This window comes from Trichomonas vaginalis, chromosome II (assembly GCF_026262505.1).
Source record: "Trichomonas vaginalis G3 chromosome II, whole genome shotgun sequence".
Lineage (NCBI taxonomy): Eukaryota > Parabasalia > Trichomonadida > Trichomonadidae > Trichomonas > Trichomonas vaginalis.
Genome location: NC_067204.1, coordinates 6871994 through 6897110, shown reverse-complemented (window position 1 = coordinate 6897110; position 25117 = coordinate 6871994). Strand labels below are relative to the sequence as shown.

Here is a 25117-nt window from a genome sequence, read left to right as displayed (position 1 = left end):
AGCATTGCATCATAATTGAAAACATTCTTGAAATCATCATTGGTTCAGAGATTTGAAATCTTATACGTAATGGATTTTCTTTCTCTTTAGCGACTTCATTGAATGGTGAGAATACAATGAATTGACAGTCATGTGTTCCATCTTCATTTTCATTAAATTCATAATGAAAGTCTATAAGTTGTGGCTGACTACCTTCTTCTTTCAGTTGTGCAAGAAACTCACGTAAAGGCTGTAAAGTTTGTACTTCAATGTTGAACTTTTTCTCGAACATCTCATTAAATGAAATCATACATTGCAACAATGTTGTATCGTCTTTAAAGTATTTGTATATGTGAATGTTTTGGGCGCTTAAAGACTGTTCGTCATTTTCTATCTCGACTTGAAGTATAAAGTCAACTTTCCTAAATGCACGTGCTATATACATATTTGTTATGCCAATGTACTTCTCTTCATTTATGTTCACAATCCAGTCTGTTGGAAACTTAAACGTTACTCTGTTCCCCTTTATTTTGACGTCAGGGTTTTCACTACTGAACGCAACAGATAAAGGTATTTGTCTATACATTTAATTCGGATAAAAATAAACCATTTACTCTTTCTTTGCTTCAGCTTCTTTAGCTTTTGCTTCAGCTTCTTCTCTAGCTTTTTTCGCCAGTAGTCTTGGGTTCTTTTGTCTTCCAGCAGCTAATGCAGCAAGTTGTTTTTCACTAAGTTTTCTCTTTGGTCTCTCTGGCTTTTGTTCTTGTTTTTGTTCCTTCAGTTCGGATAAAATTTGCTCACGAATTTCTTTCTTCAATGCTTCAACATCTATGACCCCTTGGGTCTTGTCCGTAGAGCTTGTCTGAGTCATTTGACTGCAGATAAAAAACAAAATTAAAACTTTAACCGATGTAAAATGAGCTTGTCAAAATCAGAGCGAGAGTCTATTATATTAAATGACGCAAGAGGAATACAACATCCTTTCTATTACGTAAGTTAGAGTAAAGATGGTAAAATATACGTAAGAAAAAGAAAGGTTCCATTAGCGAATGCAGAAAGCGACAACATTAAGGTGCATGGCACCGAGGGCGAAGCCCATGTTAAGCCTTCTATTCAAACTGAAAAGTCAATAGAACCAGAAGAAAAGAAGCCAGATGTACTTTCAATAACGAACCAAGAGCTTATTGCAAAGTTCGTGAATTTCATTGAAAAACAAACCGAGTCAAAGAATCCTGACCCGCCAGTGAAAGAAGTTGAGACAAAAGAGAATGTACAGTTCATTGAAAATGTCAAGAAACAACTTCCACCACGAATGCCAAGAAGAAGAGTGAGAATAATGAAGTAAATAGATATTTTTATCTGAAGTAAATACATGCAGAACGAACAGCTAAACGAATTTACTCCAGCAGAGCATATTCATCAGATTCGCTCATATTTCGATATCATAGACAATGCAGTTCAAATTGGTGACACTAATAGAAAATATTCTGACGCAAAGATTCCATCACAACCTGGAACTGCTAAAGATAACACATGGGTAACATTCAATCTCTCACCTCCTGGTGAAAATATGTTGGACCTTTACAATACATTCATTACGTATAAAATGGAAGGTCAATTTATTGTAGATAAAGAAATTGGTTCAGGTTCCAATAAAACAAACCCACCAGGATTTTGGATTGGTTTCGATGACGCTTTCTATGCAGTTGCTGGATATCAAATCCTTGCAAATGGTCGTATCGTATATTCTCAAGACAACGCAAGAGAAGAAGCATATATAACTTCAAACTCACAAACTACCGAACAAATAAAGAAAGTAGATGTTTTCTCAAAGACTCGACATGAAGATGTATGGAGTCATTCGGGAACATGCAGAACAGGACAAATTGTTAGTGGTCCAATTACAGCAGGAAAATCATTTGATTTTAAGCTTCGTTTAAGAATTCCTGTTAGAAGATTTCTTCCATTAGAAGCTATTCGATTTATTCCAGCTTTTGCAGGAAACATTCAGCTTAAAGTAAAGTTCAGTAGCGACGCCTTACAATGCACATCTATATCTGTAAATGATATCATTGCTTTCAATCCAACTCTTAAAGTTGCATTTGCTTCAGATTCAAATCCACCGACAAATAAATTTGTTCCATGGAATGAACCATTCACTATGATAACGAAGGCAGTAGAAGCTAGTGGAACAGTTACTATTACAACTGTAACCCAGCAACTATTTCGAACAAAGATGGATTTTAATGAATGTTTCATTCATCCAAAGTCATTCTCTTTAGACCCTAACATTTATACAGAACTTGCAGAACATTATACAAACGAGGCTTTATGTTTTCCTGTTAAAGTTATGGATTGGATTCCTATGGACGGTTCATTCTCAAAGAATACAGATAGTTCAAGTGCAACATTTACAGCAGCTTATACGCCTATTAATGTTAAAAGTATTTGGGCACTATTTAGAAAGAAAGACAACTATTATGTTAATTTTGAGAACCCTAAGTTTAAATATCTTCAGCTTTCCATGGGAGCTTATGGAAATATGCCTGCAGAACCGAAAAATCATATGGACCTGTATTTTATGAAATGGTTGCGAACGCCTGCAATACAAACAATGATATGATAGGATTTAATGAAGATGTTATGAGGTCATTGGTGGATGATGGTAGTGTGGAACATAAATGGGATAGCTATGACAACACACATTTCTTATATGGTTTTCCAACAGAAGTGGACTTTTGCTTCCAGCAAGGTCAAACATCTACTGCTCCAATAACATACAAATTGTCTGTTAAAGGACCTATTGAACTAGCAACTGAAAATGTACCAAAGCCACTTATTGGATTTATGAGGGATTGTTGCTTTGCCATTCAGGTAAGACAGTCAGGCATCCCCATAATAAGATTAGATGACTATAACTTAGCGCGGACGACAGTGAGGAATAAAGGATGAACGTTTATTTTTAAAGCTTATAAATGAGTTCTTCATCAAGCTCTCGCGAACCTTCACCATCTATGAAACAAACTTTACCAAACGATTATGGAGCACCTATTGAATATTTCTTACGAGCTGCACAATGGCAAAGAGCAGTCTCACCAAGGTTAGGTGTTCCACCAGCTCCTGTCAAAAATAGCATTTGGTCAAGTCCTTATATAAGATATGGTCTCCCACTAGGTTTGCTAGCTACAGCAGGAGCAATTATGATGTTGAAAAGAAACAAAGCAAATGTTGTAAATAATACTGAAGTAGCTGAAGTTAAACAAACTCCAACATCTTCGCCAAAACCAACGTCAAAACCAACGCCTTCACAAGCAAAACCTTCAATGACTCCTGAACCTATGGAAGTACAAACTCCTGTTCAAAAGTCAACTCCTAAACCGACTCCAACATTTAAACCAGAACCTACTCCTCAAATAAATCGTAAAACTCCTGCGTTTCCTTACTGAAAAAATAACGTTATTTTTATTTAATATTAAAATTTTTATTTGATTGAAATGACGACTAAAGTCACTGAAGCAATGAAACAAAAGTTTTTGGTAGAATACATTAAATCAGGAGCGGTTCCAGAAGGTTTTTACATTCATACTATGAAAGATGGTAGAGTTCTGTTTAGAAAGATAAAACAACCATTAGATAAAGAAGGAATTTTGAGAAAGATTAAACTTCATGAGGACAACATTGCTGAACTTAAGAAGAAGCTAGAAGAGTTGGAGAAAGCAGACGACAGTGAGGAATAAAATATTTCATTAGTTTTATTTTTACTGAAAATTTTTATTTTTATATAAATGACGAAAACTATTGAGATAACAAACTACAACGGTCATGAGTTCAAGAATTTGTTCTTCGTTCCTCGTGAAAATACATTCTATCAGATACGATGGAGAAAGGGTAAAGTTAGTTTGAGCGTTTATGAAGGAATGAAGAATGGAAAGTTTATACAAGCATACGATACAAACGGTAAGCGTGTTTCATTAGCTTTGTCAAAACTTACTAACATTTATTTTGACAGTGATTTTGACTCTGACGATTGGAGCGACAGCAGCGATACTGAAGAATATGAACTATTGTGTGAAGCACAGCAATGGGAAGAGTTGCAATACTTTTGTAAGTGAGAACGTTTATTTTTTACACTAGTGAGGTGAAGTGGTTGACGGCTTTGTAAATATTTAAGGTTAAGTTGGTGTTGTCGTTTGTGTTGTAAAATATACGTTAACGGTTTTGTAAAGTGTCAAATTCACATATAATGGGTAAGGAGGCGCGCAGTGCCTCCGTACACATGATATGTATACTAACTGAAAATTTTCCAATTTTCCAACAAAAATTTTCCAATTCTCCACCAAAAATTTTTAATAAAATATTATTTTACGGCATTGCCTGTCACTTTTTTTCGGTACAAGGCTAATATCACGGTATAACCCCCCTGAAAAGACTTACCTACGCTCTGTAAAAAATACGTTATATTTTCTTTCATATGAGAAAAATGTTTTTCTTTTTTATAATACTATGTGCTTTGTTACTTCATAAATTGTCTATTTTTCTTATTAAAACCTTTTTTCCGTGTGATTCGGAATCTACGCATTCAAAAAATGCGTTTTCCGCTCTCAGAACGCGAAAACAACTTATTCAAATTTCACATGAGGTTTTTGAAGTCTGATTCGATAAACACTAAATATACATTCGATAAGTGTTTATATGGTTCAAATAATTTTGCAAACAGATTATTACAAGTCGAGAAATAAAATTGTGCCAGTTGTTTTTCATTAGATTATATGAACATCTATGTCATCTATGTCTGGTATCTGATTTCTTTGCGATAAGTTAAATGACATCTAGTATTCGATTCATTTATAGCTTCTCATATATGGTATTGCATTATTAGAGATTGGCACTCAAATTTTGATATTCATTGTTTTCTGGTTCCGTAACATTCGAAAATTATTGATGCAAATTAAATAAAATCATTAAGATAAACTTTACCTTAATTATCTCGAACCCACATTCAGTCATTCATAATCCATCGTTATTTTTTCATCGAAAAATTTCCAATCCATCATGTTCACTATGTTTCTGTTGCTTCATATGTGCGTTTTTTGGAAGAGTGGAATAATCAACTTCTCTCCATCATTTCCATCATTTTCGCTCGTAGCAAGTTACCTGAAATGATTGGTCTTCAGATAATACAGAACTTGTATATATCAATTCTCTCTGAAATGTTCGCTCGATACCAATGAATGATTAGAAATCATTCTTTCATTCTCCTTTGAGATACTACTAGTCTGATTTGAGAATTAATCATTTTTTATGAATTTTTGCTTACTTTATCTTATCTGGAAATAGTGATATTTATTCGCTCAAATTCAATTGATGCCTTACGAATCTATCATGCTAATATTTTACAGTTTTCCTAATTTGTATTGTTGCATGCTAAGATCAGTCATAATGTAAACCTCTCAATTTTATTGTCGTGGGAAGTATCTTAATTCCTTCAAAAAAATTGAAAAACTATTTAATTTTAAAAATATAATACTTTTAATTAGTTAATTAATTGGAGATATTTTTAAAAAATCACTTTTGATAATACTTTTGAGAACTTTAATTAAAAAAATATATTCAAAAATATCCAGGATATCAAGCGGGAATTGTTCCTTATGAGGTATATAGTTATGATGTATACCTCATAAGGAACAATTCCCTCCTTAAAACGAGAAAACTTGTTCGAAATTGTTTATCATTTCGAACAAGTTTTCTCGTTTTTAATAACAAACTAAAGGCTATGAGGCACTGATTATATATTAGTGCTTCACAGCCTTTAGTTTCTAATAGATAGCTGGGAAACTTTCTCCAAATGATAAGTTATTCAGAGAAAGTTTCCCAGCTATCAAGAGGGAATTGTTCCTTATGAGGTATATAGTTATGATGTATACCTCATAAGGAACAATTCCCTCCTTAAAATCGTAGACATTTTTATACTTATTAATCAACCATTCAAAATCATATTCCTCTGAAAAGTTATTTTATTAAAAATTTAGAATTTTAATAAATATAGAGTTTGAATTTCATACAATACCTATATATTTTCAATAATGGAATTTGAAAACCATTCTCAAAAGTTCTCAGAAAACCTTTTTTCATTAATTTTAAGAAATCTGAGTATTAAATTAAGTGATAAATTCGTTTGACACTACTTTAATTTTTAAATTCAAAAAATTATATGTGCTTCTTAAAATGACTCAAAAAAATTTTATTATAAAATAATATATAATATTAAAAATCCCACAACATTTTTTACTTTACATAATCGTACTTCCTCGACGATTAATTTTCACTCAATTTCTATCGTTGACCGAACTTAGCATGCAACAGTATGACTATCAGAACATAAGCAGTCTCATTTAGCCTAATATCAAAACATAATCTCAAAGATCATTATTTAAATTAAATAAATAATCATATTTATGTCACTCAATATTGAAAACATCAAAATTAGTCAATTATGTCATCATGACTCAGAAAAAAACGGTTTGGCTCACCAGAATCAAACAATCCACGCGGAGCGACAATGCGCTGGTGCACGGAGTCAATTTGCGTGTAACAAAACCGCAGTTTAAGAACCAGGATGAATGTTCTACCCTTGGGCCGACAACTGCACATACTAATTTTACTATCTTTTGTTTTCTATTTGATTTACTTATGTTTCACTTTTATCCTTTTTAAATTTTTTCAACTCAACATTTTTCTATGAAATCTACAATATTAATATTTATGTGGAGTCTGATAAATCGATATTTGATTCTTTATCTTATAAATTGTTTGTCCTATCATCTTAAATCGTCTGTATTTCGCTTTGGCTAATGAATTACATGTAGATGTAACCCCAAGATATAATATTTTGTTGATTTTATGTTTGAAATTTCAGAAAGCGTGATTATTCAAATCATTTATTAATTGCAAATTCTTATATATACTATGCAGTATTTATTTTTAATGGTGGAAGTCTTTCGATTTGAATAGGTCACAGTCGACGATTATTTTCAAGTCAATTTTTTGTAAAGTTGGTTTGACTTGCCTTTTTTAATAATGTCTAAGCCAATGACTGAGGCACTCAAGAAGATCCAGGCACGCACTGAAGCACAGAAGGCTGCCTACCTCAAGAAGAAGGAAGAGCTCGTTGCTGCTGCCAAGGCTAACGAGGCCAAGATCCAGGAACGCGCTAAGAAGTACGCCGCTGAGTACGTCGCTCAGGTTAAGGCCGAAATCGATGCCGAAAACAAGGCCACAGCTGAAGGCGCTTTCTACGTCCCAGCTGAAGCTAAGTTCGCTTTCGTCATCCGCACAAAGGGTACAAACAAGCTCCACCCACATGTCCGCAAGATCCTCCACCTCTTCAGACTCAACCAGAAGCACAACGCTATCTTCGTTCGCCTTAACAAGGCTACAATCGAGATGCTCAAGCGCGTCACACCACAGGTTGCTTTCGGCTACCCATCTGTTGACATGGTCCGCAAGCTCATCTACAGACTCGGCACAGCCTCCCTCAATGGCCAGCGCATCCCAATCGTTGACAACCAGATCATCAAGGTTGCTCTTGGTCAGTTCGGCATCGAGTCTGTTGAAGACCTTGCTCACGAAATTTACACAGTTGGCCCACACTTCGCTGCTGCTAACCGCTTCCTTGCTGTCTTCAAGCTCCATGCTCCAAAGGGCGGCTACAAGAAGATCAACCGCGCTTACGTCGAGGGTGGTGACTACGGCAACCGCGAACACCTCATCGATGAACTCATCGAGAGAATGATCTAAATAAAATAGAAATCCTGAGCTAGAACCCGGGTTCTTATAATTTAATGATTTTTCTTTGATCTCCAGCTATTTAATACTTCAATTTATAACTGATATTTTTAAAGGATTCAATCTCTTGAAAAATTCTCAAAAATTTAAATGATATAATCATATTCTTTCTTAACATTTAATATATACTAAGCCCACTTGTAAAAAATGAATTTTGAATTTTTCAAATTTTATCAATGTTCTTTTCTAGAATTTTTTTTAAAGAAAACAACAGACTTGTAGATGGCAATATAAACTACAGTATTGGGAAGGTCCGCCCCTAATTCGAACTACTTGGCGAAAACGGTTTTGGCCGGCCTTTGTAATGTCTGCCGAACTTGCTTGCGTTTACGCCGCTCTTATCCTCAACGATGATGGCATCGAGATCACAGCCGAGAAGTTAAACACACTCATCAAGGCTGCTAACGTTAAGCTCGAAAATTACTGGGTTGATCTTTTCGCTGATTACTTCAAGAACCACGATGTCACAGAACTCGTCAAGAATGGCGCTGCCGGTGGTGCTGCTCCAGCTGCTGCTGCTGGTGCTGCTGGCGCCGCTGCCGCTGAGGATGCTCCAAAGGAGGAAGAAAAGAAGGAGGAGGAACCAGCTGCTCCACTCGATCTTGGCGATATGTTCGATTTCTAAACTGCTCTGTCGCGAACAACTTAAACATATAAAATTTTCTCCTAAATGAATTATTCTAATAGCATTCCTACAAATTATTACTTATTTTTATTGTTTTACAAATCGATTTTATTTACTTTCTCTTCTATACGTAACATTTTTGTTACTTATTGTTTTTTTTCGACATGGCCAAATCGAAAAAAATTTTTTTAGAAAAAAAAAACATAATTGAGATATATGATAATCAAACATTTTATACTTTTATTCTTCAATGATAATACCGAAGAATTCTACTGAATTCAAAGCCATTGTGTTATCTCCTCTATGGTTTGCATCAGTCATTCTAATTTTGATATACCTATATGCAGGGCAATCATCGGTGCATTTAAATGTCACAATTTTGTTCGATCCATTCAACTCATCTGTCTTTCTTTCATCAATTTTTGAGTATTCGATATCGTCATTTGATCCTTCTAGGATCCAACTCTTCATATGGCACGAGTCTTCTCCGAACTTTATTGTTTTAAGTGTGTATTGGGAAACTTTAATTTGACGTTCTGCGAAATCGAACCTTACAAACTGATCTACCTTGTTTGATGACATCCAGTAGTCATTTGTATCCCTTCTAACAAGAATTGATGGGTAGTTGTGGTCAGTTGAGCTTCCAATAACTTTAATTTCAACACCACGCGAAACTAAGCTATTTAGGATACCGTCAAGTGGATTTTCACCCATATTAAATGGTGTAAGATGCGCTTGTCTTTGATCAAAAGTACTCGCAGTGTCGTCAATCGAATGTCTTCTTTGTGGACTTCGTTTGTTGTCTTTATGCTTAAGCTGCTCGAGTCTATCGCATAGGTCTTTGATTTGGGCAAACGCTTTTGAAGATTCTTCGTCTTGGTTTTGTGATTCTAACTTCACTTTTTTCTCCAATTCCGTCAAAAGCATTTTTATTGCTGTTAACTCTTCTGTTATGTCCTTTTCTATGGAGTCTTGCTGCTCAACACATTCATTGAGACTGTCTTGTAGATGCTTGACCCTTGTAACAGCTTTTTTCAAGGCTGAATCTGGATTTTGTAAAGATGCGGCATTTGCTTCAGCTTGGGCGTAGTTTTCTTCGAGTTTTGCTGTTTCTTCAACGTAGTACTTCGCAATGGTAAGAAGGTTTGGAGCAATGAACTCTTTATCAAGATTTGGATTTTCTAGTAATTCTACGAGTTGCGAAGAAGGAATTAATTTAAGATCGATGTATTTGGTAAGTTCTGTTGCTTTTTTGCCGTGAATATCTAGCATTAATTTAATAAAATCGTAATAAGTTTGATGATCTGAGATTTTGGCTTCAGGAAGCGATAAAATCTTAGATATTACATCAAAAGGAAGATTAGTAAATGATGACATTGTTATCGCTTTGTTAATATTCTTTGCTAAAATTGTCATCAAAGTTGGTGAAATTTCTCGAGATTTTTCATTTAATTTATCTTTTGAAATGTTGTTTTCTTGTGCGAACTTATCCATTTGATCTATTAATGATTGAATTCTCCATTCTTTGGCGATTTTATATAAATCGTATATATTATCTGTTGTAATACAATATTCTTCGTTATGTATTGCTTTAAGAAACTCTCTGAAAACATTTTCTGTTGTTTGAACAGGTATTTCTAGGAAATCTGTTTTAAATGTCGGTAATAATTCACGGAATTTCAGAGAATGCATGCTAAACATAAATTTGGAAACTTTGTATTTTTCTCCCTTGAAGATTAGCGTAAAATCTCTTGGTAGTTCTGGAGTTTTAGCTCGAAAAGTTTCCATTTATTTTTTTGATTGCTTCTAGATTTTGAATGATTGAGAGTTGATATAATCACGAAAGTGTATAAAACATCATTAATCACAACAATCCGTTCTATCCATGAGTCCCTTTGTTCTAATTCACTCATTTTGATGCGCTCTCTATTAACTATATGTAGAAATGCATTTTAAGCGGAGGGAATATGATAGAGAGATCTTGTTATTAGAACCATTGGGATTTTTAGTGAAAACATAGAATGAATAAAAAACATTTCGATTTCAGCATGAAATCATTATCATTTTTCTTGAACCATAAGCCTACATGTTAATTCTTATGATTGTGTCTATATTGGGTTGAAATAACTCTTGTAAATTCATGAATTGACATATTAATTTTTGTAATTCACCCCTAATTCCATAATTGAAGAACAGGCAGATAAAACTAATTATATACTCTTAACTAACCATATATTTATTGTATACAACAACATGATTTGTCCATGAATTTGAATAAAAATAATTAAAGAGATAAACTTGTCATAAATTCCATTTGACTTTGGAATATTTAAGACAAATTCAACATTATTTATTGGGAAATCTTGTATTAGAAATTCCAAAAATATTTTGAAAAACAGAAAATAAAAAGAAAAAATACGAAATTTAGATCAAAATAGAGTTATTGAGATTTTTTTGGAAAAATAAAAATATTCTATTATGTGTATATAATTGAAATTTATCAAATATATTAAGGGTTTCGTTTTGCTAAAATTGTCACTTTTATAGCATATTTGTTTTTGGATGTTTTGCGAAACCAAAAAAAAAAAAACTATGATATACAATGTGTGTGTAAAGAAAATACTTTATTTACTAGTTAAAAAATCATTTGGTATTGATCAAGTTATTTTTTCTGGATAAGATATTATATGGATAATTGGATAGAAAATACAATTATATAATCCTGTACCTGGTTTAATTAAGCTAATTGTCATCAGAAACTTGTAATTTTTATGAATTTCAGATTTTCTTTTCATTACTGCTTTTCTTAATAGGTCAAGTTCTTATTTACGTTATAAAGTATGATATTTACAAATATCAAGTTATCATGTTTTTTGAGAAATTATGAGAAACAAACAAAAATGAAAAAGATAGGAATAGCAATGAATAGTGATGTGGGTATAGAAAATGTAAGAGATATGAATGCAAAGCAATCAGTATTTAGGACATTGACCATAGATTTCGAAAAAAAAATGCTGCATATTGAGCGAAAACTATGATTATATTATAAGGCTGTCATTTAAAGCATAATGAAACTATTACCTTTTCATTTTAATCAAATAAGATAGTAAAGATTTTTGAATTAGCTAGAAACTGATGAGATGTTTTCACAAATCAGATTTTTAATCTCTATAATGCATAATTCACTCAATATCTCAATTTTGATATTGCGAGATATTTTTGCTATCGGTTTCGCAATTTTGACACAATAGCAAGAGGGTTCTATAAGCATTATTATCAACGTAGAATCTGAATATCATATCAGAAAATGTCGCAAATCTGACATTTACCCGACCAAATAGCAAAAATAATTGAATACTTTTCGCAAAAACTTTAAAAATCGATAAAAATATGAAATATAGATATTAAAGAGACTTTTTATATAATATTCATAAAGATTTTCCAAAAATATGATACCGCAAAATTAAAAAAGTGACGTCTTGAGTGGAGTCAAAGGTCGAAATTGCTAGCTAAATGTTTTTTAGCGAAATTGCGTATTGTACGTTTTTTTCGCAAAACGAAACCCTTAAATATATCTCATGAAAACTATTTTTAAATGAAATTTATATTTTGTCACTTTTTCAAAAATAGCACTTTGATTTTCGAAATTTATGAATAAAAACGAGAATGTCTTATCTCGTGTTAAGCCAATTTCAAAAATCGGAAGTGAACTTGTACTAGGATGCATGAAAATACTACATTTTGTTAATGGAAAGACAATAAAAGCTTGTTTATTAGCGACCGAGTTCGAATTCATTGTTCTTGAAAAGACATCACATGATCAAGATCTGCAAATAGTCGTTAGATTTTTCTGGGATGAACTAAATCTACTAGTTACTCAGTCAGATTCACGAATATATGCAAAAACAGCTAAAACAGAGATCGAATTCGAAATACAAAATGCATTTCAAGTGTGTCTCTCCATGCATACATATTGCACTCGTTTGGGCGGCAAATGTAAATTAGATTCCGACAGAATTAAACCTCAAGTGCCAACATCGCTTTGGTTTTTGTATAAATTCAAATATTCACTATTTAAACGCGGAATATCACCTCCTCAGTACCTTGTCAATGAGATTGAATCATCTCTTCGTCAAAATTTGCCTACATTAGACTTAAACAAGATTCGCTGTTCAAATAAGTACCTTCCTGATTTACTAAATGCATTTGTAGATGCAAATTGCTTCAAAGAAATCGTATTTCCTGCATCAGATAAAGATACAAATTGGAAATTAATAATTCCATTCATTCAGTCAATGAAATACTACGAAACAATTACATTCGCAGAATCTATTAACACCCAGCTATCTCAAGTAGTTACTGCACTTCAATCAAACAATGATACAAAACTACAAAATATTTCTTTCATTAAAAGTAAAATAAACAGCGAAAATATGCCCCTTTTCTCCAAACTAATTACATGCAGACGCTTTTCAAAGCTAACGTTAATTGATGCCATTGAAACAAATTATATTGAGAGATTTATCAAAGAATTTTCAGAATTAGATAGTTCAAAGCTACTCGATACAATTGTTATCAAAGATACGCCTACGTTACCTGTTGATTTATTGATGAAAAACCTTCCATCAATCAAAACTTTTGAATTTCACAATTGCCAGGTCCAAGTTGACACAATCTTCCCATACTTATCAAATTCAAACCTTAAAGGAATCGTCGTTGATGGCGGTGTCGTTTCTGGCAAAGAATTAGATAGAATTTTAATTTCTCCAACGATAGTGAACTTTACCTTCTCTCATATCAGATGGGAAAACTACAGTTTAATATCAATGTGGTGCCGTATCCTCAATCATACTCCACAAAGCGATTTTATCTCAATGGATCTAAGTTACGCTCAAACAGGACCACAGAGCTGGAACTCCTTCTTCCAAGTGTACTGCGGATCCCATGCAAAGACTATCAAGTCAATAAACTGGTCAGGAAACCAAATAGCCCCAGTTTTCCTTCAATTTTGTGCCAGCTCTCAAAATTTGAATACTTTACAACTTGACGGGTGTTACACTGCTCAAACATCCAATTGTTTTGTATCGGATTTTGCAGATATGATGAAGAGCAACAAATATATCACGGAATTAATTATCAGAGGCATTGATGAAAGTTCAAGAGCTGATTCGAGTATTTCACGATTTTTAGAGGCATTGGCGACCAACCAAACATTGCTATCTCTTGACTTAAGTGGGCAACCACTAGGAGATAATGGTTTGTCTGCTTTAGGCAATTTATTGTTACAAAACAAGAAAATCCGAAAGATTAAGTTTGACGGATCGCTCGATACTACGTACGACGTCCTCCAGCACTTCTTCCAGAAGCTTTCCAGCCGTGATGCACCTTGCGATATCGAATGGCCGTTCCAGGAAATCGCAAAGTTGAGAAATCTAAATGGAATTTCTGCTTCCAGTGTAAATAAACTAAGGCAATACTGGAAGACGGCACTCAGCGGTGGAAAGTCAAATGATCTTATTACTGACATTGAAGAAGAGCCGGATATTAGCCTTGTCGACGTTTTTAATGGTTCTTCTTCCGCATTTGATGAATTCTCAAATTCACCACTCTGGAAAATAGATCTACCGCCAATCCCAGAACCGGATAACTCTCATATACTGCAAAATGCAGCTTCGGAGTATTCCGTTGCCGAATTATTGAAATTAATGATGCAGAAATCGGATTAATGTTTTTTAGTAAATAGTATATTTATATTGTTTTTGGATCGTTCGATATCTTATTCTTTTGATTCTTTGAAGTATTTTGAATATTTTTTGATTCGGCTTTCTTCAGTACCCTCAAATTTTTAGTTTTTCAATTTCCCTGAGATCAAAAATTTGATTATAACCGAGTCAGATTTTAGCATTTGTTCATCATAGTATTACCATTATAAAGGTTCATTGATATCCTATACTTCCATATCATAACTTTCATGAAAGTACATTTTAAATAAGAAAATCTACTTGTTAATAATGGAGTGCGTTTTGGAAGTGCATTGTAAATTTCTAGAACAATGAATTCTGTATTTTGAATCCTTGAAAAAGCACAAAACAGTATTTATGTTTCTACATAGCTCAAACAACATTCGTAACTTGATAACAAATTTCAATTTCATAAAAATTACCAATATTATGGCTCTAGAAACTTTTGAATTATTTAGGAAGAGATACTGAAATTAAAATTTTAAACATGAAATTTAGGAAAATGTCAAAAGTACTATAATTGAATCACGAAGAAATCACTTGGCAGTCAGATTTATGTTTTGAGGTTATATTCAACAGGGAGCAACAATGTCAACATCAATTTTTAATCTAATATATTATATGTATTAGACACATATCATAATTTAGAAAGATAATAACACGAAATAAATGTTGTAAATACATTCTGTTTTGATTGAAATATTTTTAAGTTTATAAACATTCTGATTTCGAAAAACATATTTGAATAACGCACTATATCAAAATAATTCAACTTAAAATTTTGAATATTTTTTTTCAATTTAAAATTTTCATTTATTTTTTTATTGATACATTATGTCTGCCACAGAGAATCAAGAACATTCATATCATCGGACCCGTATTGCAGGACGTGAAGAACCAAAAGAGATCACATGTATCGAAGACTTACCAAAGAAATATCCAAGTTGGATTAAGGTCAATAATTTTAAAACGATTTTCCCTCCACTCACTACATTAAATGTTACAATAAATCCTGTTGTCATTAAATATTTTAAAAGACAAACCTTCTTCACACGATTAAAAGCCAACTTCAAAGGCTATGAGATTTTAGTCTTGTCCGATTTATTACGATTTAACAGATTCTACAAATTAAATGATGATGACATTACGCTTTTAGGAAAAGTAGGAATGAAACTATTTCTTGAAGATTATTCATTAGGTGCATTTGAAGAAATTCACTATTATCGAGCTAATAGAAAATCATTTATACTTGATGGGATTATTTTAGATTATGCAAAATTACATAACGCGAACAATGAAGTAATTAATTCAATTCAAGAACTTGCAAATGGAATTAAATATTCAGATGATTTCGAATTTAGTGATAGATGGCTTCCAAAAAACAATTATCTCTATTCTCCATTTATTAACTACAAAACAGGAGAATATACTCCAACTACCACTTATTCTCTTGAAGAACTCGGACTTGAAGAACTCCATGTTGTCGACTGCCATTGGTCAAAGCAAACGAGCTAATTTTTTTTAAAATTATTTAATTAAATTTCTTTATTTTATTTCTAACTGACTTACCATGTAATATTTGCTCTCAATATTGAATATGCTATCAATATTGTAATGATTATAAATCTGATATTTTGAAATATAATTTTTGTATTAATCTGTATAAATTATCAAGTATTTTCGACTTTGAATAGTAATTTTGATCTATTAAAAAAATACATAATGTTATTGAATGAGCTAGATGAATTCTAAATTAAAATCAGAGAACTTTTGATTTCGATTTTTTTTTGAGATTAATCCTTTGATATATTGATCGAGATCATAGTTATAATCTCAAAAATTTTTTATGAATAAGATTTTGTACTCTCTGGAAGATCTCTAATTTGAAGAATTCCATGTTGTCAACTGCCGTTGGTCACTGCAAAAATGATAGCTCTTCAATCAATCAACGTTCATTCATAACAAATTAAAAATAAAAACTCTTGAAAAACAATATTCATTTATCAAATGAATACAGAATTTAGAATTTACTTTAAGTTCACATTCTTTTGGGAATTCTCCAAATATGGAAATAACTCAAAATCATCAGATAAAGGATATTAATCGTATAATTTTGATTTTCCTGAACTTTGATGTATCATGCAAGACTACGTGATTGATATATCTTTCATTGTTACAAAACATTTTATGATAGTATTAATATGCCATTTGAATCATATATTTTTCATATTACAATGTTGTTAGTGTTATTAGGTTCATTATTCATTTTTCCAAATTAATAATAACTGGAAATTATTCTTCCTAATGGAAATGAAAGCAGAATCATGTGTGGGAAAATATCTACCATAAATTACTTAAAAAAATCAATAAGTGAAAGTGAATGCCGATTTGAATTCCTGACTTTTAATCATTAAAAAATATTTCGACTCTCTTTTGATTGATATCAATTTCACTTTACTAAAGACAGTTCATGTAACCTAATTCTTTAATAAAAATCAAGGCATGAACAAAGACATAAACAGAAACACCTTCAAGATAGATTCGATTCAATATATAAGAAACGAGTTTGTCATCAGCTTTCAATTTCGTCTCTTGCCTCTGAAATAACTTCTTATATTGTCTCCAAAGTTATATCATCTAAACTTATATAAAAATATTTATGAGTAAAAATTTATGCACTTTTCATGATAATCAACAGTTTACAAATAGCATAATTAAATAATTTTTTACACAGACTCCCCGGCGTTCAATGATCAAAGATACTTTAATCAGTGAATATACTTCAGAGACATTCTGATTTTCATTTGATGAATAAATATTTAATGTTTTATACTTGACATATAAAGTGTAAGAGGAATATGTCAATCCAAACTTGTTTGAAAACAACATCAATCAACACAACAAACAACATTTTAAAATATTTGCTAACAAGTCATTAAGAATCAACACAAACAAAACAAACATCATCGATATCATATTAGATTTTGATTTTAATTTTGATCTCCAAGCTCAAACAAAACAAAACAAAACAAATAAAGGGATATATTGAATGATTTACGATAAAATATTAACTTCTATTTATATAATCAACAGGGAGCAACAATGTCAACATCAATTTTTAATCTAATATATTATATGTATTAGACACATATCATAATTTAGAAAGATAATAACACGAAATAAATGTTGTAAATACATTCTGTTTTGATTGAAATATTTTTAAGTTTATAAACATTCTGATTTCGAAAAACATATTTGAATAACGCACTATATCAAAATAATTCAACTTAAAATTTTGAATATTTTTTTTCAATTTAAAATTTTCATTTATTTTTTTATTGATACATTATGTCTGCCACAGAGAATCAAGAACATTCATATCATCGGACCCGTATTGCAGGACGTGAAGAACCAAAAGAGATCACATGTATCGAAGACTTACCAAAGAAATATCCAAGTTGGATTAAGGTCAATAATTTTAAAACGATTTTCCCTCCACTCACTACATTAAATGTTACAATAAATCCTATTATCATTAAATATTTTAAAAGACAAACCTTCTTCACTCGATCAAAATCAGAATTTAGAGGTTACAAATTTTTCGCCTTCCAAGAATTATTACGATTTAATAGATTCTACGAATTGAATGATGATGACATTACGCTTTTAGGAAAACTAGGAATGAAACTATTTCTCGAAGATTATTCATTAGGCGAATATCGAGAAATCCACTATCATAGAGCTAATAAAATATCATTCATAATTGATGGAATTATTTTAGATTATGCAAAGTTACATAATGCAAGCATTGATGTAATTAATTCAATTCAAGAACTTGCAAATGGAATTAAATATTCAGATGATTTCGAATTTAGTGATAGATGGCTTCCAAAAAACAATTATCTCTATTCTCCATTTATTAACTACAAAACTGGAAAATATACTAGAATTCCAAATCGTTCTCTTGAAGAACTCGGACTTGAAGAACTCCACGTGGTCAACTGCCGTTGGTCAAAGGATAAATGATAGCTTTGCTTCTTATTTTTTTTAAATATTTTTTTTCTGACTAAATTACCGAGATCGAAATTAACAAATGTTTTTTTTGTATTCATCGATGTTTAATATTCCATGTCTTTGTGAATATTTCTTTCACACGGTGCAAATATCAATGAAAAAAGATAATAAATTGGAAAACACCCTTCATTTTGCAGCTCACAATAATAAAGGAATAGCCAAACCTTTCAATTCGCTTTGTTATAATTTCAATGAAAAAGATTAAGATGGAAAAACACCTCTTCATTATACAGCTGAGTTTAATTGCATCAAAGAAACAGAATTTCTTATTTCACATGGTGTAAATATCAATGAAAAAGATGGAAATGGAGAAACGGCTCTTCAAATTGCATTACGTCTGAATTCTAGAGAAACAGCACAAATTCTCATTTCACATGGTGCAAATATCAATTAAAAGCCAAACGAGTTAAACAACAATACAAAGGTGATGATTACAATTACAACGAAAATTAAATAAACAATAACTTTTATTGAAATATTATAAATAATCTGTTTTTAAAATTTCAGCTTCCCTATACATATTACTTTCTGACATATTCTCAAAAAGCCGAACACATTCTTGAAGAGATACTGAAATTAAACTTTGAAACATGAAATTTAGGAAAATGTCAAAAGTATTATAATTGAACCAAGATGAAATCACTTTGTAGTCAGATTCAACAGGGAGCAACAATGTCAACATAAATTTTTAATCTAATATATTATATGTATTAGACACATATCATAATTTAGAAAGATAATAATCTTTAGAATCGTTTTGTGTATCTTTAGATTTTGATGGACGAAGTGCAAATACAACCAAATAATCCAGCCGAGCCATTGTTTAATACGCAACCTTCTTCCTCAACAGTCCCTTCCTCAACAAATAGCTCTGCAAGCGATGATGTTTGTATGATCTGCCCTGCCTATGACAAGTCATGGCTTTACTGTGCACACGATACTCCAAGATGCAAAAAGGCAACTCATGCATTCATTCAAAGGGAAAATTACCTACAGTTTGCGAGCAACCTCAGCTTGCTCAGTATTTTCAACGACAAAAGATAACAAGCATGCTAATGAGTGACTACGATAGGGCTCACAAATATAATGAGCTTAAAAATCAGTTTTCAGAAGCTTGCGCTTTATATGATATAAAAGACAACAAAGCCAATTACCTAGAAGAAGTTGAACGCAAGATTAACAGTACAGAAGATAGTTCTACCAAGTGCACTGCAAATTGGAACAAAAAAATGCAAGATTTCAAAATTGATTGTTTATACAAACTTGACGATCTTAAAATCAAACATTTGGCTGAAATAGAGAAATTTAATGACTACTGGACAAGTGATAACGTCGTAAATCGTTATTCCAGCCCTTCTTCAACACTTCGAGATTTATACAACCAAGAAACTAAATTTATTGACTTTAAAGACTACAATCAAGCTTCTATCATTCGTTCCCGGCGTAAGGAACAAGAGAAAAAGGAAACAGAAGCTGCACAGAACCAATTAATTTCAGATGCCAAAGTTAAATTAGAAGTACTTAGAAAAAAGCACCAATATGAGTTAGATAGATAGATTAGAAGCGTATTATGTAGAAGGAGTAACCAACTTAAAACTGAAGAAAGAAAAAGAAGAATTATTATTCGAAAAAAGATTGACAAAACTGAAGAAAGACAGAGAAAATCCAGTAAACAGAGCACCACTCCCTCAATCGTGGAGGTTTTCGGAGATGGGGACTCAAATTCCGATGGCTGTGACAACTCCAAGAACAAGAGTGAAATTAGCGAATTTCAAGAAGAGCAAACAGATTACCAAGCTGGAAATTAAGGGTACAACGTCACGCCCTGCAACATCTCTCCAGCGCGTAAGCTTATCTTATTAAAATATGTATTGTTTTTTTATATATAAAATATAGACATGTTTAATGCTTTTATTTATCAAGAGAAAGCCATCTACAAGTAAACTTCTCTCCATTATGGAATAGCATGTATCAGATAACTTATATTAGAGTGATAAGAAAGTAAAAAAAAAAACGATCAAAATATAATCAATATGATACACTGAAAATGCAGGAAATCATCAACATGTTTTTTAATCGTTTCTTCGACAGTTTTTTCCTGCCCTCGACACTTTTTTCGGGGGATTGTATTTCAAGCTTTCCAGTTCTTAAAGTATTCTTGATCAAAAATTGTTCCAAATACTTCGATCTTTTTTCTTTGTAATATTAGGGCTATTTGATCATATTATGGAAGATGTTGATTAATGATTCTATCTTATAATATCTACTTTACTATTGACATCATACCATTTTATATCAATAAAAGTAATAAAAATACATAATTTAATATCGAGTAGGTGCCAAAAGTGCTTACTCTTAAACAACCATCGGATTTCCGGGTGAAATCGTGACACACTTTCGTCTTTCGTAGGCGGTGGTGGTTGTTACAAAAGGTAACTTCGAATGTAGCGTGAAATCTGCAAAAAAAATTCTGAAATTTGAATGGATAACACAAAAATTGAATAGTTTACGTCAATAAAAAAGAGAAAAATGAAGTCAATGTGCCTCGAACCTAGGACTTAGAAAAGAAATCCCACTGTTTATCCCATTACACTACATGCATCTCTCACCTCAGTGAATGAGATCAACTATATGATAACTTTTTCCCCATTATATTCTTGTGGAAAAGTGACAAATAGCAACTTTTACCCTCTCTCATTTAATATCCGAAATCCGTGATATCATTGCTTTTCCTATGCATAACATTGAATTTTTTTCCTCTTAATGAATAACAAAGATATCTTATGTCGTAAAATACAAATTCGTTATTTTTTAAAAACGATTAATGTCTGATCAAGACGTTCATCCAAACATTCTTCACTCGATCAAAATCAGAATTTAGAGGTTACAAATTTTTCGCCTTCCAAGAATTATTACGTTTTAACAGATTCTACGAATTGAATGATGATGACATTACGCTTTTAGGAAAACTAGGAATGAAACTATTTCTCGAAGATTATTCATTAGGCGAATATCGAGAAATCCACTATCATAGAGCTAATAAAATATCATTCATAATTGATGGAATTATTTTAGATTATGCAAAGTTACATAATGCAAGCATTGATGTAATTAATTCAATTCAAGAACTTGCAAATGGAATTAAATATTCAGATGATTTCGAATTTAGTGATAGATGGCTTCCAAAAAACAATTATCTCTATTCTCCATTTATTAACTACAAAACTGGAAAATATACTAGAATTCCAAATCGTTCTCTTGAAGAACTCGGACTTGAAGAACTCCACGTGGTCAACTGCCGTTGGTCCAAGAAAAAATGATTACTGGGATATTTTGAATTTACACCTAATTTTCATTTTTAACTGAATTATCAAGTAACATATGTTAGATTTTAATAAGAGATTATAGCGTCATTTACAACTTGAATTTGTAGCAAGTGATAATTTCACATTTTGTGAAATTAAAAATTAAATGATTTTTAACGAGATCGAATGCATAAAGCAAATGTCATATATTATCAGAACAATTTTAAAAGGCTTTGATAGAGCCAAAATAATAAAATGTTCGACAAGGAAATTGTTTATTTTGTCTTGTTTAAATTAAAGATTTCTACTATTTCTTTGTAATTACGCCTGGATGCTATATAAAGAGGGGTAGATCCATCTTTGTTTTTAGCATTGATATCTGCACCATTTGAAATAAGAATTTCTGCGGTTTCTTTACTATTATTCATGGCTGCATAATGAAGAGGGATAGATCCATCTTTGTTTTTAGCATTGATATCTGCACCATTTGAAATAAGAATTTCTGCAGTTTCTTTACTATTATTCATGGCTGCATAATGAAGAGGGGTCCATCTATTTTGAGTTTTAGCATTGATATCTGCACCATTTGAAATAAGAATTTCTGCGGTTTCTTTACTATTATCTCTAGCTGCATAATGAAGAGGGGTCCATCTATTTTGAGTTTTAGCATTGATATCTGCACCATTTGAAATAAGAATTTCTGCGGTTTCTTTACTATTATCTCTAGCTGCATAATGAAGAGGAGTCCATCCATCTTCGTTTTTAGCATTGATATCTGCACCATTTGAAATAAGAATTTCTGCAGTTTCTTTACTATTATCTCTAGCTGCATAATGAAGAGGGGTCCATCTATTTTGAGTTTTAGCATTGATATCTGCACCATTTGAAATAAGAATTTCTGCGGTTTCTTTACTATTATTCATGGCTGCATAATGAAGAGGGGTCCATCCATCATGTTCTTTAGCATTGATATCTGCACCATTTGAAATAAGAATTTCTGCGGTTTCTTTACTATTATTCATGGCTGCATAATGAAGAGGGATAGATCCATCTTTGTTTTTAGCATTGATATCTGCACCATTTGAAATAAGAATTTCTGCGGTTTCTTTACTATTATTCATGGCTGCATAATGAAGAGGGGTCCATCTATTTTGAGTTTTAGCATTGATATCTGCACCATTTGAAATAAGAATTTCTGCGGTTTCTTTACTATTATTCATGGCTGCATAATGAAGAGGGATAGATCCATTTTGAGTTTTAGCATTGATATCTGCACCATTAGAAATAAAATATTCTAAAAGTGATGAAAGATGGAAATTCGGAGAATAAACAAAACATGTGTTGATGTCATTTGTTTGATCCAAGTAAACTAAAAATGATTGAAGATTATTGAATTTAGAGCACGATTCTATATCAATTTTTATATTGTGTTCATTCATCAAAAATGTAACAAAATCGATATTGTGTGATATTATTGCATATTCCATGCATTCATTATCTGGTTTTTGTACTTTCAAGCATTCATTCATAATGTCTGGATTTCCACCCAAAAACGAATATCTAAGACAATTTGGAGTTATTTCTGATTGAAATTTCGTTATTAAAAACTTAAAACAATCAACAGATCCATGATAACAACATAATTCAAGTAACGAAAAACCTCCTCTTGAATATGGATATAAATCACTTTTTAATTTTTGATTTTTATCAAATCCTTCTCCTTCTGTAAAATTTATAAATGATATTTTGTCATCATCCATAATAGATCTGTGAATTGTTTTTTGTTCGTGAATATCAGATGAATAATGAGAATCTTCAAAATCGTTAAAACTTTTTTGCCCGTTTTCATTCAATACAATATTGTATTCTTTGTAGAAAAGGTAATTAAAAACCATGTTGATTTTGTTGACCTGATTTAGATGGTATTCGTCAACAATTTGTTTGGCAATCGCTAAATATGACTTCATGTAGCGGTTGTTATAAATTGAAAGTTGAGATATTTTATTGATAATTTCACCAGGCGGAATTCGATAAGAGTCAATCAGGTTTTGTTCGATTTTTTTGTAAATTGCGTTTAATTTTTCTTCGTCATTTGTTTTCAGCCTGTACAAAGCATTGAAGACATCATTATATCCTGTAAAAATCCCCATCAAATTGTCATAATGAGTTTGGTTTGCTTTTCCCTTGGACATCAACCAAAAATTTTAGACAAAAGTGTATTTTCCCTAAAAAATTCAGTGCACTTTTCAAAAATAATCATATCAGTAGATAGGGTATAATATAGAGGAGCTTTAGGAATAACTTAAAATCCGGGAAACTCAATATTCAACGAGAAAAACGCTTAACGAATCTCACTTTCGGTGTAAACATCACAAAATTTTTTTTGGTACCAAATAATGGGTTATGCAAGATATTGCAAAATATTTTTGATAACTTGTAAAAAAAGCGTAAACTTCAGAATACACAATAATATATTATTTGGATACTATATATAGTTACGATAAGGTGGTCGTTTCTGGTTGATAAACCCAAAATCTGGGAAAAGCCAGTGGGGAAAAAATAATCTTGTAAAAAAATCGGGCCTCCGGCGGCAGCGCTAGCCCTTCGGGCACGTCGCCGCCTCCGGCCATGAACATCACAAAGTTAATGTCGCCATTTATGAAATATGCCCTATATTATTTTTCCTTTTTCTTTCCTTTCCTCCTTTTTCCTTTTATTTTCTCCTTCTCTTTCTGTTTTTTCTTTATTCATTGATTTCCTCTTGGTATTTCGAAATTTTATTCAAATAATTTAATAACTTTATAAACCAATTAGTTTAATAATTTATACATTATCTACCAATTTTACACTTCAAATATTACAGTTTTTTAAAGTGGATCAAATTACATTTTATTAAGATATTAAAGTTTTGGAATCAGTATTATTTTGAAAAATCACCTAAGTTATTTAATTAAAATGGTATTATTCAAATATTGAAATTTAAATATAATTTGATTTGCTTAATTTTTTAAATCTGTAAGTACAGTTTTGTTTGAAGTAACAAAAAATGATATATGCAGTTAGCGAAGTAAATTTACTAATAATAAAAATAGTTTGCTCTAATTCAATTAATTTAAACCTTTGGTAATGATAGAACATGCATAATATTTAAAATATGGATGAAATTCTTTATATAAAGGTAAGCTGATGAGTTTTTTTCGAATCTGGGTTTAAAATATCTGAAGGTAAACAATTGATCTTAAGTGTTTATGCTGTATACCAAGAATTACATTAGATTCATTGTTGACTATTTGTTCAAATCTTTCCCATTCAATCACAGGATACTGAATCTGATGGAAAATCATTATTACTGTGAAATTCGCATTGATATCATATGATGATCCATTGCCCGAGAAGTTCGGTGTATCCCAAGTATATGAGGAACACGTATGTTTTTCCCCAGATTTTGGATGAGGTATGGTGAAAATTGAGAACTTTTGTAAAGAAATTGAGAGATTTTGTAAAAAAAATTGAGAGGAAAATCTGGTGAAAGAATCACAGATGTGGTG

General features: G+C 31.6%; 14 protein-coding genes and 1 pseudogene across 15 annotated transcripts, besides 2 other annotated features; 11 read left to right on the top strand and 4 right to left on the bottom strand.

Moving 5' to 3' along the window:
- Positions 1-4273: part of a mobile genetic element that runs on past the window's edge.
- TVAGG3_0499390 (uncharacterized protein) lies at positions 7-565 on the bottom strand (the record flags this gene model as incomplete). Its single annotated transcript, XM_051236520.1, has 1 exon — positions 7-565. A coding segment is annotated over one exon (559 nt), but the record flags the coding sequence as incomplete, so codon positions are not given.
- On the bottom strand, positions 590-850 carry TVAGG3_0499380 (uncharacterized protein; the record flags this gene model as incomplete). The annotated part of the gene is made up of 1 exon (XM_051236519.1): positions 590-850. The coding sequence occupies one exon, from the start codon at positions 848-850 to the stop codon at positions 590-592; it is 261 nt and encodes an 86-aa protein (XP_051094343.1).
- TVAGG3_0499370 (uncharacterized protein) lies at positions 980-1324 on the top strand (the record flags this gene model as incomplete). The annotated part of the gene is made up of 1 exon (XM_051236518.1): positions 980-1324. A coding segment is annotated over one exon (345 nt), but the record flags the coding sequence as incomplete, so codon positions are not given.
- On the top strand, positions 2141-2924 carry TVAGG3_0499360 (annotated as a pseudogene). Its single transcript has one exon. A coding segment is annotated over exon 1 (784 nt).
- On the top strand, positions 2955-3425 carry TVAGG3_0499350 (uncharacterized protein; the record flags this gene model as incomplete). The annotated part of the gene is made up of 1 exon (XM_001318329.1): positions 2955-3425. One exon carries the CDS (start codon positions 2955-2957, stop codon positions 3423-3425), a length of 471 nt encoding a protein of 156 aa, XP_001318364.1.
- On the top strand, positions 3474-3716 carry TVAGG3_0499340 (uncharacterized protein; the record flags this gene model as incomplete). The annotated part of the gene is made up of 1 exon (XM_001318328.1): positions 3474-3716. One exon carries the CDS (start codon positions 3474-3476, stop codon positions 3714-3716), a length of 243 nt encoding a protein of 80 aa, XP_001318363.1.
- A 137-nt stretch (positions 4274-4410) lies between the features above and the next one.
- Positions 4411-4596: a mobile genetic element.
- Positions 4597-7049: 2453 nt separating this feature from the next.
- Positions 7050-7807, top strand: TVAGG3_0499310 (maturation of LSU-rRNA from tricistronic rRNA transcript (SSU-rRNA, 5.8S rRNA, LSU-rRNA); the record flags this gene model as incomplete). Its single annotated transcript, XM_001318326.2, has 1 exon — positions 7057-7776. One exon carries the CDS (start codon positions 7057-7059, stop codon positions 7774-7776), a length of 720 nt encoding a protein of 239 aa, XP_001318361.1.
- Positions 7808-8120: 313 nt separating this feature from the next.
- TVAGG3_0499300 (translational elongation) lies at positions 8121-8521 on the top strand (the record flags this gene model as incomplete). Its single annotated transcript, XM_001318325.2, has 1 exon — positions 8129-8449. One exon carries the CDS (start codon positions 8129-8131, stop codon positions 8447-8449), a length of 321 nt encoding a protein of 106 aa, XP_001318360.1.
- A 168-nt stretch (positions 8522-8689) lies between these two features.
- Positions 8690-10237, bottom strand: TVAGG3_0499290 (Potassium Channel Kv1.1, Chain A domain-containing protein; the record flags this gene model as incomplete). The annotated part of the gene is made up of 1 exon (XM_001318324.1): positions 8690-10237. The coding sequence occupies one exon, from the start codon at positions 10235-10237 to the stop codon at positions 8690-8692; it is 1548 nt and encodes a 515-aa protein (XP_001318359.1).
- Positions 10238-12082: 1845 nt separating this feature from the next.
- TVAGG3_0499280 (leucine-rich repeat-containing protein 34 family) lies at positions 12083-14213 on the top strand (the record flags this gene model as incomplete). The annotated part of the gene is made up of 1 exon (XM_001318323.1): positions 12100-14175. One exon carries the CDS (start codon positions 12100-12102, stop codon positions 14173-14175), a length of 2076 nt encoding a protein of 691 aa, XP_001318358.1.
- An 811-nt stretch (positions 14214-15024) lies between these two features.
- Positions 15025-15705, top strand: TVAGG3_0499270 (uncharacterized protein; the record flags this gene model as incomplete). Its single annotated transcript, XM_001318322.1, has 1 exon — positions 15025-15705. The coding sequence occupies one exon, from the start codon at positions 15025-15027 to the stop codon at positions 15703-15705; it is 681 nt and encodes a 226-aa protein (XP_001318357.1).
- Positions 15706-17538: 1833 nt separating this feature from the next.
- Positions 17539-18276, top strand: TVAGG3_0499260 (uncharacterized protein; the record flags this gene model as incomplete). The annotated part of the gene is made up of 1 exon (XM_001318321.2): positions 17539-18216. The coding sequence occupies one exon, from the start codon at positions 17539-17541 to the stop codon at positions 18214-18216; it is 678 nt and encodes a 225-aa protein (XP_001318356.1).
- A 655-nt stretch (positions 18277-18931) lies between these two features.
- On the top strand, positions 18932-20113 carry TVAGG3_0499250 (uncharacterized protein; the record flags this gene model as incomplete). Its single annotated transcript, XM_001318320.1, has 1 exon — positions 19182-19820. The coding sequence occupies one exon, from the start codon at positions 19182-19184 to the stop codon at positions 19818-19820; it is 639 nt and encodes a 212-aa protein (XP_001318355.1).
- A 1126-nt stretch (positions 20114-21239) lies between these two features.
- Positions 21240-21584, top strand: TVAGG3_0499240 (uncharacterized protein; the record flags this gene model as incomplete). The annotated part of the gene is made up of 1 exon (XM_001318319.1): positions 21240-21584. The coding sequence occupies one exon, from the start codon at positions 21240-21242 to the stop codon at positions 21582-21584; it is 345 nt and encodes a 114-aa protein (XP_001318354.1).
- A 31-nt stretch (positions 21585-21615) lies between these two features.
- Positions 21616-23909, bottom strand: TVAGG3_0499230 (ankyrin repeat and SOCS box-containing protein 4 family; the record flags this gene model as incomplete). The annotated part of the gene is made up of 1 exon (XM_001318318.2): positions 21845-23761. One exon carries the CDS (start codon positions 23759-23761, stop codon positions 21845-21847), a length of 1917 nt encoding a protein of 638 aa, XP_001318353.1.
- Positions 23910-25117: the final 1208 nt, after the last annotated feature.